General features: G+C 46.5%; 1 protein-coding gene and 1 long non-coding RNA gene across 2 annotated transcripts in view; one reads left to right on the forward strand and one right to left on the reverse strand.

Moving 5' to 3' along the window:
• LOC148474967 (uncharacterized) overlaps positions 1 to 17,528 on the reverse strand; it is a 135,824-nt gene that overhangs the window by 93,641 nt on the left and 24,655 nt on the right. The window contains exon 2 of the long non-coding RNA XR_015872806.1: positions 6,637 to 6,941. This is a non-coding gene — a long non-coding RNA (uncharacterized LOC148474967). The remainder of the gene's footprint in view (positions 1 to 6,636; positions 6,942 to 17,528) is intronic.
• The window catches only part of HAPLN1 (hyaluronan and proteoglycan link protein 1), a 165,721-nt gene that overhangs the window by 86,182 nt on the left and 62,011 nt on the right, over positions 1 to 17,528 (forward strand). Inside the window, exon 2 of the mRNA XM_088457945.1 lies at positions 6,809 to 6,935. Coding sequence (XP_088314071.1) covers positions 6,836 to 6,935 — 100 coding nt within the window. The 5' untranslated portion in view covers positions 6,809 to 6,835. The remainder of the gene's footprint in view (positions 1 to 6,808; positions 6,936 to 17,528) is intronic.

Here is a 17,528-nt window from a genome sequence, read left to right on the forward strand (position 1 = left end):
TTTTTCAGAGTTTTACACAGAAATCACAGTTTTGTCATTTTAAGTGGACGCTTTGCCGGCACACATTAATGAGGTCATGCAAAGGTGGGGGCTTGGTATAAAGGGACTGGCACTGCTACTGAACACCTGGCACTCCACTCCTCTCCGAACACCTGACACTGCACTCTGTCCCCTGTCAGCACCAAATTCACCCTTGCAGCGCTGGGCTCTCTGCAGCATGTATGGCAGCTGCCCTTCTCTGCAGCTATTCTTATCTCCCCTGCCGGCACCAAAATCAGCCTTGTAGCTCTGATTTCTACTCACCATGTGTGGCGTCTGTCCTCCCCTCTCCGACTGCCATTGTGATGTCACCAACTGGCAGCCGTGTCCGGCAAATCACAAGCTGTTTGGTGAAGCCCGGGAGTAAATTCCCATGTAGCACCATTCAGACATAAGCAGGGTAATTTCCCGGGATTTACTGTAAGTCCTGGGAAATTCCTTGGTCGATTGGAGGGTCGACGGTAGGTACCTTTCAGACATACGCGACATCCCGGGAATCTCGGTATGTCTGAAAGGGGTATTAGAAGCTGATTGATTGCTTTGTGCAACATCTCCTCTTTATCTCTTTCCAAAGCTTGATACATATCCCCCTATATGAGCTGAATCGCAGAAAAAAAGATTCTATTTATTACAAATGATTAATCTGCATTGATGAACTTTGCAAATCTATGTGTTGATTGACAGTTACAGTGTGGGTTCCCCAACGCACACTTTGTTTAGCTCAGATCAGTAGCGTTGGCAGAAGCATATAATTTTATCATTTTATGTAGCCTTTTATATCATTTGTCAAAAGTATCACAGTGGGTTTTTTTTTAATTGAATGTTACTAACATTATTTGACTGAGTGGTAGGGAAGAAACTGATGTGCCTTACTCATCCTCCTTATACACAATAAGAAATACGCCCACAGAACGCCTTTTTTATTGCCCTTATGTTGTGTTTTATCTTTTGTGAGTTCATCTAAAAGCATACAGGATGGAAAGAGCAAAAATATCACTTCATATGGTATCCTGCTGCCACTTTCGGATCATGCCTTGATCCATTAAAAAATGAATCTAACATGCTGATAATATGCTGCTCCGAAACAGGCCTGAGATTAGCAAATTAACTACGGGTTCCATGACCATTGTTGTGGGTACCATGACCATTGTTGCGGGTCCCATGGCTGCTGTTGCAGTTCCCATAACCATTGTTTTGGGTCCATTGACCATTGTTGTGGGTCCCATGACTATTGTAGCGGGTCCCAAGCCCATTATTGGTCTACTGTATCTATCTATCAATCTATCTATCTATTTACAGATGTAGCCATCTACATCATTGCTGCGATGCATGCACACGGGCACACGCATCGCGGCATAGCGCAGTTCTCATCAGGCTTCAACTTGGCATGGCCAGCGTTCACCCCTTTGAAGCACCTGCACGCCATAGATGTGTGTACACTGATCACGCCATCCTTATAAGCAGGAATCAGACCATGATGTACAGAGGGCCTGATTCAGAGCCGGACGCTCTGAACAAGCGCCCGCTCTGAATCAGGGCGTTTTTTTATTTTTTTATTAGTGCAGCCTCTTGAACGCTCGCATAGCTGTGGGTTACCACCCACAGCTTATGTGAGCATCCATGATGATAGTCGCGATGGTCAAGACCATCGCGACCATCGGGCTTGCGAAGAGACCCTTGCGGTAGGGTCTCGTGGCTGCAAGCCCTGGAGTGATTTTGGCTCTATCAGAGCCAAAATTACTCCCACTGACATCACTAGTGATGTCAGTGGGGCCGGACCCAGACGGTAGGCGTTCCCATGGGAATGCCTCCGTCTGGGCGGCCACGCCCCCGGCACGCCCACCAAAGGAGGCGTGCTGTCACTCACCATCGACAGCACGGCCCCTTTGGTGCGAGACCTGGAGCAACGGCTTCCCCGTCGCTCACCGGGTCTCGTGCATGCGCATGACGGAGCTCCCTCCGTCGTGCGCATGCGCACTTGGGCACCATCGACCCGCTTGCGAGCGTACAGCGCTCGCGAGAGGGTCTGAATGAGACCCAGTGTGTGCAGTGAGAGCATCTTTCCAGAGTTCTGACTGGCAGCATATTATCGGCATGTCTCTCCATGCTGGACAGTAAATGGATAGCTTAGGGGAGGATCCAGAGTCACATGCAAGGTGGCTGTATTAGCAGGCAGCCGCGGAATCCTGATTTACTATCTTATGCTAATTCAAGAATCCGTTCCACTAATGTGAGGGATCATGTGCAAGCAGAAAGTCTATTGATTTTACTCCAGCCACCGCAGCTCTGATCATTAATATCGCCACATGCACCAGCTCCATGCTGGGTCCAGGAGATCCGTCAGAAACAGGCTTCCTTACCGCATATGCATGAATCACATACAGAGCTTTTGTTACACGTCCATGACACTCTCATGACACATGACACATGCAATCACATTGTCACTGCCCCGCTGCGCCCCCAAAACGCCTTTTTTCACAGAACCAGCCAGGTTACATTCAACTCAGAATAAGTCGGACATACACAAAAATGCTAAAATTTACCTCTGCGCTTTATTCAGAACTCACCATTTGTGTCCAAGATCAGTGTGATGAGTATCAGCCCCTTCATATCAGACTGCTTGATACAAATGGGCTGAGTCTGAATCGGATGCAGCCGGATCCATGCCTGCGTCTTTTGCCAGTCTGCGACTTTATACAAATGTCGCCAATAAGCCCTTCCTTGGTCAACATGATGTATCCCGGCTATGTGCCTGTTACAGAGATGGATGCAGAAGTGCACAAAGCAGCATCTATTGGCGGCCGCCCGTCTCTGACTATATGCAAATGCCGCTACAAAGTCCTTCCCTTGTGTACATCCCTACACAGCATGTGCAAGGACTGAGAGGCACAGTATCAGCGTACATGCATGCAGTGATACCGATTGGTGCATCCTTAGACGCTACCATCTGTCACACCATTGAAACTTGCACCATAATACACCCATTAAACTAATCATTTGTGCGGGCATTTCTAGCCATCTCCCAGTCACCGCCCAGAAATGCCCATCACTTTTCCACAACATTTATGATACCGTGCACCTGGATTGCAATAGTTCCTATGAGCCTTAAGACTTTTTTTTAAATTTTCTGGTAAAATATTGCCCAACTACGTGAACATCGCCATTTCCAGCGGCTCAGAATTTGGCCTTATGTATCAATAGCAAAAAGCAGGAGATTTCACATAAATCATCTTCAAAAGGTTAATTAGTGCTGAAGGCTGCAGTCACCGTTATTCTCAATTCATTCTACAGTCTGACCTCTATGTACCAAGCTCCAAAAAGTGTAGCTCTTTGGAGCTTGGTCTCGAAGGCATGGCAGTAAGCTTTATGCCTATAGGGCCATTTTTGGAGGAGAGGGATCTTATTATCCCTCTCCCGCAGCCTAAATCCTCCACCGAAGTGTTTCAGGAATTGACACTGGGCCTGATTAAGAGATGGACGCGGATGCGATCGCAGTTGCGATTTTGTACTCAGCACAGCTGCAAATATATGCTAAAGGTTCCAAAGATCACCTGAGCATAAGGACGCCCACTGCTGCCTTCTTACATGCGTACGATATCGCTTACCTGTGTAAATATCGGTAACATCGACACACATCAAGCCGCCATCTTGCCCTTGTAGCAGGTCTGAACAGCCGCAGACTCGACAGCTCTCCTGACTATCAGAGAGTTCTCATGCTACGTAGGAGATTGCAATAGCTAATTTATGCACGCCTATGTAACGGTGATCAAACTATCAGACACGCCTGCGTTTTTCTGACTATCCCCCCGTTACCACCCCTAACCGCTGACTCCCTATCACTCACTTTGTGATTAAAACCTCTGTGCATCTGTAATCGCAATGCGATTGCTGCACACGCGCAGTGCGACTTATACGCATGCGCACTGGCAAACAATTTCTCAATTTGCATCCGTAATTGCCATTGTGTTGATCTACGAAACAGGCCCAATGTGCATACACAGTGTCAGTAACTGTGGAAGAGTCTTTTGAAAATGTCCAATGTACCTGGATTTAGTTTGCTTTAACAAAAGCACTGTTCTTGTAGAAAATTTAAATTGGTAATGCATAGCAGGGGTAGACTGATAATAATCACAGCACTGTCACAATTATTAATGCATAGGCTCCTTTCTTACACAATAGTTTCCACAAATCAGATCCTGATATTATAAGGCCTATATTATATGAATTATTACATGTCTGGACATTTCTAATCATATTGACAGCATACACCATATAACCCATTTTCTTCTTTATAATAATAATTAATAATATTTTTTTTCATGTCAGCACTTTTCCATAATTAAGTTGTGTCCCAAATTGGGACTTGTTCAATAAATGATTTTTAAGCACCAGCTGGAAACAAAATATATTAATTTATCTTGATAAAGTCAAATTTAGATTAATTGCAGTCTAGAATGAATCTCTCTTTGCCAAGAAACACTGAGGAAACTATTAATGTTGGCTGGCCAAGCTATGTAATATTTAATTATTTTTCATGCTAATTTTAATATACATTAAAAATGTTACAAAAATCTTGTGAAATTCTCACTGGCATATAATTCAGAGTACTGGATATTGAGTTCAAGACTTATAATTTTAATATTGCTATATGATTTCATAATCTCTGTACAACAGCCTGTGGGTTACATTTTTACCTCTGCCTATTTTTATACTCTAATGCTGGGTACACACTACATGTTGTGTTAAACCCATCGACAGCATGATGCAATGGCACGATACATAGCACTAGGGATGGATTGGCCATCTGGCTCTTCTGCCAGAAGGGCCGATGGTCTCTGAGCCGGTTCGAGAAGGGTGGAAGTACCCTCGCCTTCAACCCCACGCCGCCGGATACATACTATTAGCTCCGGGGAAGGGGTGGTGGCAGTGGGCCGGGAAGAGAGGGGGGCGTACCGCCAGACCAGGCCCCCGTGACTCGCGGTGTGCCTCGCTTGAAACTAAACCATGCCCCCTTCACGAGCACATGCGCACAGGGCGGAACTTCCAGGGCTGATGTACAGCCCCAGTCCGTCCCTGCATAGCACCATCCATTCACACTACATGATGTAGTGGCCGATGGCGCGATATGTAGGTTCCATGCTGCATTTAGCAGAATGGCATCGTTCATCTCATCAGCCCATCTGCTGTACAGCACAGCAGATGGGATGATGCGATGAACGACCTGCGGGCACTCGTGATTGGGTGTACACACTATGCGACCTGCACGATAAATTGTGCAGTGAATAGCGTAGTGTGTACCCAACTTAGGCCCATATTCAATTAGCCGCGAAAAGTCGGAATCCGCGAAGAAGTATTGCGACTTTTCGCCAGGCGGAAACTTATCTCCGTATTAAATTGCAAATACTTTGCATGTGCGAAAACGCAATGCAATGTAATAGGTGAAAAAGAATAGGTGAAGAAAAAAAGTGCAAAGGTGGGGAAACCACTCAGCAACCTTGGGACAGCCCCCCAAAGGATAACTGTTTAAAAAAAAAACTTAAAAAATTGAGGAACACCCCAAAAAAGCACTTTGATAAAAAAGTGGGGGCAAAAAAGTGCAAAGTGGGGGTACAAGCTTAAAAACTAGCAAAATAGACTTTAGGGAGGCCTGCAAGTAGGGGTGAGGTGTTTTTTTGATTGCAGGTGCTTGTGGAAGGTGGGTTTTTTACATTTTTTTAAACTTTACTTTAGCAACTTTAAACCATGCTTGCACCCATTGTCAAGTACCCCAAATTTGACAAGACTACTTATTTTCACAAAAAACAACTGCGTAATGCTATCCTTCACCACTTTTACAAAGACGCTAATTAGAAGAAATTGACACACCTGAAGTACCCCAAATAACTTTTTTAGGGCTATTCGGGGGCATGTACATTGATCCCCAATGTTAGTGCATCTTTTAGGGGGTGTCAGGCTGATTTCCCCAATTCTGTCAGCACTTTTTGTCTGGTTTGCATTTGCCGGGTTGCGTTTTCGCATCTTTTGGAATTGAATAGGGCGAATCACGGGTACTCGTGCGATATGTTTCCGCGGCTAAAATACGCGATGCAGGCAAATAGTCCGGCAGGTGAAAAAGTATCGCGAGTGCGAAACAAATTGAATACGATCCTTAATTGTTATAGATAGAGGCTAGGAATCTCTGTGCAGTACATAACTCTGCTGATTGCAGTGACTGGCCATGCACATGAAATAAGTGTGTCAGCATTCCAGGTAACCACTCGTTGAGAATCAATCTGTGCAACTGCAGTGCTAGCGTTCTGTCCTATCATGCTGTACAATTGCACCATATTAAACACTGAGACATACCAGGTTAAAAAAATATATAATTGACTTTGCAGTGAAATTATAACAGCAATTCTGAATAGTATTAATCTAGTGCAAATAACAAAGCTTTAATTAAACAATCAATATTGCTAATATAATCAAGTGAAAACATTTTTTTTTGTTTCATTGCTAGTCACCGTATTAAAACATTACTATATGAATTAACCAGATAAGTATTATGTAGTAATATATATAGCTGCTAGAGGACTACTAAATCCTTGTTGCAACATTTACCTCATCATGTATCAGTTGCAGTAACTTCTGTAGTGCAGAACAGGGCAAGCAATGTTGTCGAGCGTTCCCCCTCTGATGATGGTAATGCTGTAACAAGTTAGGCAGCAGGAGCAGCAGAGACGTGAAGGTTTTCCACTTTTCACAAGCCTTTTCCTATGTTATGCATTTGCAGTGAGGAAGATCCATTTGGTATCCGAAGATGAAGAGGATACTTTTCCTGGTGCTAATTTATTTCTGCTGGGCTGATCATCATGCTGGTAGCTCCACACTGCACCATGATCGGATCATTCAGGTCCACGGTAAGGCTACGGTAAAAGTATGCACGTAGATTTATTTTTAGGCATATGTGTGATATACAGTAAAGTGCTGTTTGCTTCCTGGTGCTCTGTCTCATATTATGCTGCATCTTACCTGTCTTACTTTTGCTCAGTTTGCACTAGTAGTCTAATTCTGCAGGGTTTGCTGTTTATAATGAAGAACACAACCTTCGTTTTGCATTTATTTATTACCATATCAATGGTCTGTTTGAGGCTTTCTTCCACATACACATTCATTTACTGTAATGTTACTGCAGTGCCCTTCATACTAAACATGGGGTATATAGTAATAGGCTAATAAGGGAAAAGCCTGCTTTATTTTTGGTACAGGGCTTACCTTAGTTGATAGCTGTGTTCTGCAATCCATATTTATTTGCTATTTCCATTTATGGGTTTTATTCCCCTATGAAGCATGCTTCTGCAGCAAGATCTCAGTCTGCAGTGCATGGCAGCTTTCAGTTTTGGCATAAGTAGTTAAATGCCCCAATGCCAGGAATATTAAAAGCCTGCCTATTGTTAGTCTGTGGCACATTTATATAGTGTATATTTATTTGTTGGACAAAAATAGAACAGTTAAATGTAAAATGGGCTTGCATTCACTTGTAAATGGGAAAGATTACGTTTCAAATGACAAGAACCGTTAAAGACTAACATATTAATGACAGCTGTAGGTCTTAAAACGTGATATGTGGAGCTCATTAGGGTGTCCTGTAATATGTAGTCAGTTGTCTGCTGTCAGATAGGCCAGAGCATAACACCTTAGTTTCATCGTCTTACAGGCCCCTCTGACATAAATACTTTTATCTGCGCTGTTTAATGTGAGATACTAATGCCCACTGTGATGCCAGGATTTCAGCTCAACCCACGTGTGACATGATCAAATGCATAACCGCTAATTAGTTAGTTGCACATTGCTTAAAAAGTAAATCATTTTGTCAAAAGGGAAAATTAATTTAGTTTTTATAGGAAAATATGTCAAAATAGTAGCTGCATATCTAGCCTCTATGGAGTATATTTACTAAAGTGCGGGTTTATAGAAGTGGAGATGTTTCCCTAATAGAAACCAATCAGATTCTACTTATCAATTATCTAGCACTTTCTAGAAGATAATAGCTAGAATCTGATTGGTTGCTATGGACAACATTTCCACTTCTATAAACCCGCACTTTAGTAAATATACCCCTAAGTCTCAATCTTTATAGGTTTATTGGTAGACTAGCTGTAATGCTGCATTTTCTGCCATTTGTGTTTTTGCTCTATCTCCAGCCCCACCGCTCCCCCACTCTTTTTCCCCAAATCCCGCTCACTTTTCTCTATTCCCTACCTCAAATTTGCTCCCCACCTCTTTTTCTCCTTCCCCCACTGTGTCTCTATCACTGCCCCCTCACTCCATAGGTCCAACTTTCTGGCTGCCAGGTCAGCACAGCAGGGGGCGCTACAGGGCCGTGGCATGATATAGGGGGCAGTGTGGAAGACACAATCATGTCATTGTGGCCAGGCCCCCGCTATACAATGCAGCGATTACTGGCATTCTACAGCAGCGGGCGTGGCTACGAAGATTCGATTCAGTACGAATCATGTCATCTGACGCCTGGACCGCCCACTTCACCCAGTGCTGTCTTCCTGGAGACTTCTCTATAGCGCTTGCACAAATATCCAGGAAATGGGCGTCACGCTATTTTACCTGTGTTTTTTGTGTGCAGCGTCGGCCAACGAGGGACACCAGAGAGATGAGAATAATATGATATAGGTGCAGGGTGTGCAGTGTGAGCCCCCATGGACACAGGGGGTTCATGTGCACTGCACACCCTGCACCCATTATAAATATTCCAATGCATCACACTTATTGGGGAAGGACATGTTTTGGCACCTCAGGCAAGTTGAAACCATATACTTGTCTTATTTATCGTTCCCTGATAACCCTACGAAGAGATTAAACTCAGCTGTGCCCCCAGACATACACCATTACTGCTACTGCTGGTTAGATCAGTATTGACCATATAAATTATACCATTGTATGCCAGAATTAGGCCGCATTAAATGTGCCAGCACTGTTCCCATATCAGCATGCAAGTACTGTGCCCCATCCAGAACGTCAGGAATACAGGCCCCTTAAGAAAGTCCTGTATGTACACTGAGTTGGCCCTGCATTAATAAACACTTGGTCCCTTAAAGCAAATCCCGATGTTGGAAACCCGAAGGTGCAAAATCCAGCAGCGGCGGTAAGTAACCTAATCCTCGCCCTCCTCCCCCAACCCTAACCCTCCCTTAGTGGTGCCTAACCCTAACCTCCCCTTCCTGCACCCTAAACTTAACTCTCCCAGGTGGGTGCCTAACCCTAACCTCCCCTCGGTGGTGCCTAACTCTAACCCCCCCCCCCCTCCCCACAGCCTAACCCTAACCCTCCCCGGGGGGTGCCTAACCCTAATTTACCCTCTGGGGTCCCTAAACCTAACCCCCCCCCCCTTTCCCGGGTTAGCACGTATACTTACCCCAGATCCTTAGTTCGGGATTCCGGTGGTCGAGATTCCGACGCCAGTACCCTGAATGCCTTTGTGATAGCGTCGTAGGCTTTTTTGCCGGGCAGTGTGAGCTTCGGGGTCCGTATATCGATGGTTGGCATCCCATCCGCCAGGATATTCAGTACATCCCAAAGCAAGGTAGTCTAGTGAGTCCTATTAAGGCTGCCTTCAACGCAATGAACAGATGAAGTGATGATGGCATAATTTGCTAGCTCATGTGACTGTGAGCCAGCCAGATATGTGACTGCAGGTGCTGCCACAGTAGGAGCACTGAGTTGTCTTATACGTCATACTGTACACCTCTGCCTGCTGTCTTGTTGGGCCCATGAAGTCAGTGCAACTGGGCCTAATAAGTATATTGCCAGGAGTCTTTGGGGGTTGAACTTGAAATAAATGTTGCTCTCAGCCTTTCACTAAGTAAAGTGAAATTAGTGCTCCCTGGCCCTCATTCAGCAGTGCACGCATGTGCAGAATGGGTCCTGCTGCCATTTGGGGATGGGGGGGCGGCAATGGCCTCCGTTTTCTAAAATGGAGGCTTTTCGTTGTCGTTGGGGGGAAGGTAAGAGACCAGGATCTCTGTCGGCTAGCAGAGATATCTTGGCCTCTTTCCCTAATCTGCGATGGCCGGCCTGAGTGAACCCATGGGGACACGCAGATGTTCCGATGCGGTGTCCATGGACGTAATGCCTCCTGCTGTATTACCATAATTGCAAAGATTATTTATCTATTTGTCCTATTGGTAACTTGACACCTTCCTTTTGAAGCAGCAGCTTAGTGACAGTACCAAACTGACACCCATTTTCCCTTCCCTATTTGTTTTATCATGCCCCCTGTTTATTAATTATAAGGAAATATAAATTACTTTAAGGGTAATATCACTGAGTCAGCTGTAATACAACAACTTCTAGAGCTGCACAATCTGCAGCCCTAAAGGTGCATACACACTACACGATATGCTCCCTGAGTGATATCATGTAGTGTGTCCCCGGCAGGTTGTGCTCAATGTCATTCATGACATTGAGCACAGCCGCTGAATGATATCATTAACGATATCGTTCAGCGCCGGGCTCTCTTCCCCCATTCCCGAACATGCAGCAACCTGACGAGGTCGTCAGATTGTGCTGCATGTTCAGGCGATGGACAATGTCGGAAATGACCAGCGGGAGTGCGCATCGCTGGTCGTTTCCGACATAAAAGTGCACGATTTGTGCACGATTACTGAGCGATTGCACGATTACGATGTCGTAATCGTGCAGTCGCTCAGTAATATCGCCCAGTGTGTACCCACCATTTGAAGCTTGTTATGTCTGGCGATTTAGCATGGTGTGAGCTTCCTGCTGGCAGTCCTGGGTAAGATTAGCAGGCAGAGCTTCCAATAGGAAGCCACTACACAGCTAACTCCTCCTCGCATGGCCAGTCTAGACAGGGAGACTATCTCCTGCTCGCTGCTGTGCCTGCCCTCGCCGAGGAGAGAACTCAGGGGTCTATTTACTAAGCAGTGTTAAGAGACAATTGTCAAAAGTGATAAGGTGCCAGCCAATCAGCTCCCAACTGCCATCTCACAGGCTGTGTTTGAAAAATGACAGTTGGGAGCTGATTGGCTGGTACCTTTCACTTTATCTCCTAACACTGCTTAGTAAATAGACCCTTATGTGATCGTTCTTACAGCGGGGAAGGGGTATGGGGGGGATGGTGCAGGACTGGAGCGGGGAGAGGGGTAGCTGCACCAGAGCTCACTGAGAATGTTGGAAGCAGTGGCAGATTTATACTGGGGGGCTGCAGCCACTTGGTAAAATCTGTCACTGCATATATGTATACACAACAGAAAGACATTTGTTGTCGGCAGTATAAATAAATCATGGGGATTTGGTTCATATTTTGATGAAAACATTTTATCTTGCAGGCTGTCATCAATTTCTGCAAGTCCATAAGACAATGTTTCAGGCCAAAAGCAGTATCTTATATCAAGGCAGGGCCTTGATCCTTTAAATCCTGTGGTAGGGTTGCAAGCAAGGCTACTGAGAGGGTATGTAGTTATGAGAACGGTCATAATCCTGACGGCAGAGTGCCGGCTAGGGACATATGATAGGTGTCGAGATACCGACGCCTATCATAATCCCGACGCCGGAATCCAGGACGACGCGGGCCCGAACAACGTAAGTCCGGGGCGCCCATCCTCTTAGCCACGCGGGGGGGAGGGTTCGTTTTATGGCACCCTGGGGGGGATTTAGGGTAAGTCACCCCCCCGGAGAGGGTTAGGATTAGGCTAGGGGAAGGGGGGTTAGGGTTAGGCACCACCGGGGGGAGGTTAGGGTCTGTCTGCTAAAGGGACATATGGGGGAAATTTATCAAAGCTTGGAGAGAGAAAAAATGCAGAGTGAAAATGTTCCATCCAATCAGCTCCTAACTTTTTTTTCTTTCAAGCGCAGTCTGTAAAATGACAGCTAGAAGCTGATTGGTTAGTACTTTATCTCTCTCCACTTAATCTATCTTCATACTTGATAAATCTCTCCCGTAGGGCAGGATGCACGACACATTGCATCCCGCCACCCTACTCATGCATGCCAGCATTAATTATGCCGGTATGCATCTCTGTAAGAGCTGTCCTTTCCTTTGCGAATGAGGGACTTCCAGGTCTGTGCGCAGAAGGAGGTGTAGGGGGGTGCTGGGAGGCAGCGAAGAGAAGCTTCTATTGGGCAATGCCATCTGAAGATGGTCTGAGCCCACCGCTTTAAAGCCCCGGAATATATCGCATTCAGGGGGTTGATGCATATGAGAAATGTCATTTTGACCACGTTATTGACTTTGCTGCATCCCGCTCATGGTTTTGGGGTGTGGCTAGGGGCGGGCTAACAGGGCCGTCGCCCGGAGCACTGCTCCCTAGAGGGCGCCACTGAGTCCCAATACAAAAAAAGACTATCTCTAGAATACATCTTTATTACAGTAAAGCCGGCGGCCAGGGGTGGATTGAGACGCTGAGCCGGTCCCTTTAATCCTTTTAATGGCCAGCAGCTGCCCTTTACACACCCCTTTGTTCCGTTGGCTGCCACGATCGGAGCTGAGCTCCGATCGGGCAGCGTTATAACCTCTGCACATGAGCAGCCAGCAGTTCAGTGAGGCTATAAAAAAATGTTCAGCGGGGGACCTGAGGAGCACGTCAGTCACCACTGATGGCTCCGCCTCCAGACCGTCCTCCCCTGCATCCAGGACCTCCAACCATCTCCGTCTGCTCTGTACTGCAGTGAACTGCACTCTGCATCAACAAGCAGCCTGAGTGAGCTCCGGCTGCCGCTGTGGGGAGCCGGGCGCCCGCTGGTAAAATCTCAGCGGGCGCCCAGGAAATGTTGATTCCCTGTGGCGGCCGTGGGAAGGAGTGTGGCACGGGGGGTGGGGGTATGGAGTGTGACGCAGGTTGGGGTTGGGGGGAAGGAGAGTGTGGCACAGGTGGGGGAGGGGAAGGAGTGTGGCGGCAGGAGGAGGGTTCCTGTAGAAGTTTGGCCGCAGTGGGGATTGAGCACCCTCTGCTGGCTGGCGCCCTACGCACATGCATAGTCGGCGTAACGGCGGGCCGACCCTGTCTCTACCCCTACCCCTCATAGCTCCAAACACTTCCCACACCCTATCCACGCCCCCCCATCCCCCTCTCACCAACACATGTCCCTTATCCTGCACTCTCCTCACAGCTACAAACACCCCCCCCCCCCCCCACACACACACACACACACACACCCATGCCCTCTTTCCTGCTCTATCCTAAAGCTGCGTACACACGTTCAGATAAAGTGAACGATTTAAATGATAACGATCTTATAGTTATCGTTCAAATCGTTCACTTTAATGCCCCTGCAAACGACCAAACGATGGGCGCTGCGCGGGCACGAATAGTTGTTGTCGACCATCGTCCGTCGCCCGGGAAAACCGGCATACATTGTCGATTTCGACCAAGGTAGCCTGTTTACTATAGGGACCTGCGATCATTAATCGTGGGTCGTTATATGTTAATGCATGTGTTGGATGTTCGATAATGATCGTGCAACACATGCAGAACAATCGAATAACAATACAGCTCCAAACACTTCCCCTATCCCCCCCCAAACAGGTCCCCTTTCCAGCTCTCTCCTCACAGCTCCAAACACCCCACTCCCATCCGCAGCACCCCTTACCCCACACAGGGCCCCTTTCCTGCCTTCATCTCACAGCTCCAAACACTCCCATATATATATATATATATATATATATATATATTATACAGACCCTCCAACATGACCCGGTACAATTGTAAATTAGGTGGGAAGTCCAGGAGCAGAGCTATTTGTACAGGGTGGAACGGGTCACATTGGAGGGTAGGGAATCTAGGGATATAAAATATACTATTGTAAACTGCCCCCACCCTCCTCCCCTCCACAGACCCTGACCCCTCAACAGGTCCGACCCCATTAGGGCTGCTACCAGAAATTTTCCCGGCTGATTTTCCATCCCGGTACCAGCAGGTCTTAGCTGCAGCCGCTGGCCCCTATTCCCACAAACCCACTGTGCCTTCCTTCACACACTGCTCGGTATAGGCTGCTTGTCCCTTTTTTTGTTTTTATTGTGGGGGGGTGTGCAACTGGGAACTTTCGCCCTGAGCTCCACAATGTCTAGAACCGGCCCTGGGTGTAGCTGCATCTTCTCGGCTGCTCAAGCCCCCAGAGAGGCCCCAGACTGGGTGCTTTGTACCTGTTCACCCCAATCTTGGTACTTCTTGGAAGTATATTTTCCGTTAGCTAGTACTTTGGCATACTGTTCAGGCCAGTAAATATTTTATTAACCCTTTACTTACATTACACAGAGATGGAAGCCAGACAAAACAGAAATATCTTTGCAAGCCTGATATCTTCTCATAAGAGTCAACATTTAAGCCAGCCCTACACCTAGAATTAAATACTGCTGTATAAAGGAGGATGTGTACATGAGAATGATCTGAAAGTGGGTGGAGAATACCTATGATCAATGAATATACCCTAAGGATGCCACAAGAAAAAATAAAATATATAAATTTTTGATAACGAGTTCCTCTCCACCCTCCAGAATGGACCAGTCACCAGTGGTCATAATCTGGGCTGATTACCACTAATTTGAGGGGCCAAACAGCATGTTGTCCCCTCCACAAATCCCACATACAGTACCAGGGTATGATGACAGACTGGTCTGATTATACTATAACAGGGATGTAGAAATGCAAATGTGCACAGTACCAGCTGTGTAGCAATATTAGCTCCAGGTGTTCTGTCTCCGCTAACTTCAAGATCCATGAACTAGCTGGAATGCAAAAGAGCAACTTATGGCCGGGCTTTAGTCACAGTACTGCTGATATGCAATCATAAGGAGGCAATAAGCACTGCACTACTATGGCTACTTTACACCAAGCAAATTGCCTGAATCTCACTGCCTTGCTTTATCCCACCTTATGGGAAAAGGGTACCGTATATCAAAGGGAAAAATTATTTAAGACTAACTTTGTTGGTAATTAAGCAATGAATAGGTGACTCCACAATTAGTAGAATGATATAATACAACGTATTCCTTTATATATTATTTGTTCACCTTTATTTATGTAGCTAATACAGTAATTATTGTTTCTGATTTTGTTGTATTTGCCCATTATGAATAACACCCCCATGTATAGCTTATGCCTTGCCTGTAAACTAGGTAGGGGACTCACGTTGGCTACCTTGCCTGGTACGCCTGTGGATGGGATGAACAATTAGCAGATCTAATAATTCTTGGGTTACAGTTATTTCCCCTCTTGTTTTCTCTACTTTGTCATTCCCCAAAGTTTATCTCATCTCCAGTTATTGGTTATCTTATATCTCGTATATGAGTATCATATTTTGAATTAATCCACTGTAACTACTGTAATGTGCTTGAGATGGCTGCCTCCGTTGTAATATGGTGTCTTTACTACAAATGTAAAGCGCTTTGAGTACTCATGAGAAAAGTGCGATATATACTGTAAATAAAAAAGATTATCTTGAGGTAATTTTCATCAGTGCATTTCAATTATAGAGCAAGAGTAAAATTAACTCCACCATTGAGATATTAGGGTAATATTAAGATTCTACTTGTGGCTTCATTATTAGTGTTATCGCTCATTTGTAAGTGAAGCTGGTGGCAGTTAGTCCACTTGTGGTACAGCTTAACCAGTTCTTAGATTTATTGGATCAGGTAAAACAACAAGTGGCAAATGACATAGGGATATCATAGGTGTAATAGCGGTATGCAGATTATATATATAGGCAGCCTGGATCTTAGGGTGTTGCTAGGCCATATAGTGCACCGGGCGGGGTAGTGACTAATACACCAGCTGATGCTAGCAGTGATACCCTCTACTATAACGGTGGTGGATTAGTATACATGAGGTCCAGCTATGTGGCTCAGTACTGCGAGAGTCTCCCGGATCCGTCCGTCCTCATGGAACGCCAGGAAGTGAAGACAGGCAGAGATGTCGTACATGTGCAGTAGCTCTTGTCAGAGGTCGGTCCTAGCAGGTCCTAGTGACTGCTAGCTCAGAACTTCCTGTCAGAAGGGAGGCAGAGCAGGAGTGCACTCCTTCCAATACCCCCCCTTGCTCAAGACTGCCATCCATCACAGTACACAAAACATAAGCATCATAACAACATTTGACGTCTCTTTCCTGCAATGGAAGACAGACGGTTAGGCAAAGACATTTAGTAACATAAAGCATCAACATTTTGAATATTTTCCAGTCCACATTCCTGCAAATGAAAACTTTGGGCCTGATTCAGAGACGCTCGCAAAAAGCGAGCGCTCGCTCTGAATCAGGGCGGGCGCTGGTTTTTTTAGGAGCGGCCTCCTGGCCGCTTGCATAACTGTGGGTGAACGCTCAGAGCTATAGCGAGCGGCCATGATGATGGTCGCGATGGTCAAGACCATCGCGACCATCAGGCTTGCGGCGAGACCCTTGTGATAGGGTCTCGTTGCTGCAAGCCCCAGAGAGCTTCTGGCTCAAATAGAGCCGGAAGCTCTCCCAGTGACATCACTGGTGATGTCAGTGGGGCCACCCACAAATGGCAGGCATTCGCATGGGAATGCCTCCGTTTTTGAAGCCACCCCCCGCCACGCCTACAAAATGGGCGAGCTGTCGATCAACATCGACAGCCGCCTCTTTTGTAGTGAGTCCCGGAGCGAGTGCTTTTTGCACGCGTGCACACTGGGCTACCATCGACCCGGTTGCGATCGCTCAGCGCTTGCGACCGGGTCTGAATCAGGTCATTTGAGCATAGGAAATCAGACATTTGCTCAACATGTCACTGGAAACATAAACTGAACTGACGAAAGAATTCTTCATCAGATCCCTGACAAAGTGGTCTTCAGAAGTCATTTTTATGACCCTCTCTGATCTAGACAAATATAAATCACACTTAGGCCCTGATTCAGACCCGCTCGCTGCCGCTGGCAGCTCGCTGGGTTTGTGAGCGTGTTTTTTCTTTTTTATTTTTTCTCCGGCCGCTCGCAAAGCTGTGGGAGACCACCCACAGCTTGTGCGAGAGGCCACGAGACCATCGCGATAATCGCGACCATCGCCCTTGCGACGAGACCCTGCGGTTGGGTCTAGCTGCCGCAAGGCCTGACATCAGTAGTGATGTCAGTTAGACCTCCCTACAAACGGCAGGCGTTCCGTTTGTGCAGCCACCCCCCCACCCGCCCACAAAATGGGGCTAGCTGTCACTCACCATCAACAGCCGCCCCGTCTTGTTGCGAGTCCCGTAGCGACTGAACTTCAGTTGCTCAGCAGGGCACGTGCACGCCGGACGTGGCGCATGCGCAGTGCCCAAACATCGGGCTGCTTGGGAGCACTGTGCGATCGCAAGCGGCTCTGAATCAGGGCCTTAGTCCAAGAAGTGAGAAAAGCAACTGCATTTAAATCTTTAACTGTCTTCCTTTGCAGTTTGATACACACTGGTCTTAGAATTTTTATCAATTAAAAACAAAACAAAACACAAAGATGAATCCAGATCCAAAACCAAAAAATGTGGATCAGCTCACATCTCTA

Source organism: Taudactylus pleione, unplaced genomic scaffold, assembly GCF_031769625.1.
Source record: "Taudactylus pleione unplaced genomic scaffold, aTauple2 ptg000792l, whole genome shotgun sequence".
Taxonomy (NCBI): Eukaryota; Metazoa; Chordata; class Amphibia; order Anura; family Myobatrachidae; genus Taudactylus; species Taudactylus pleione.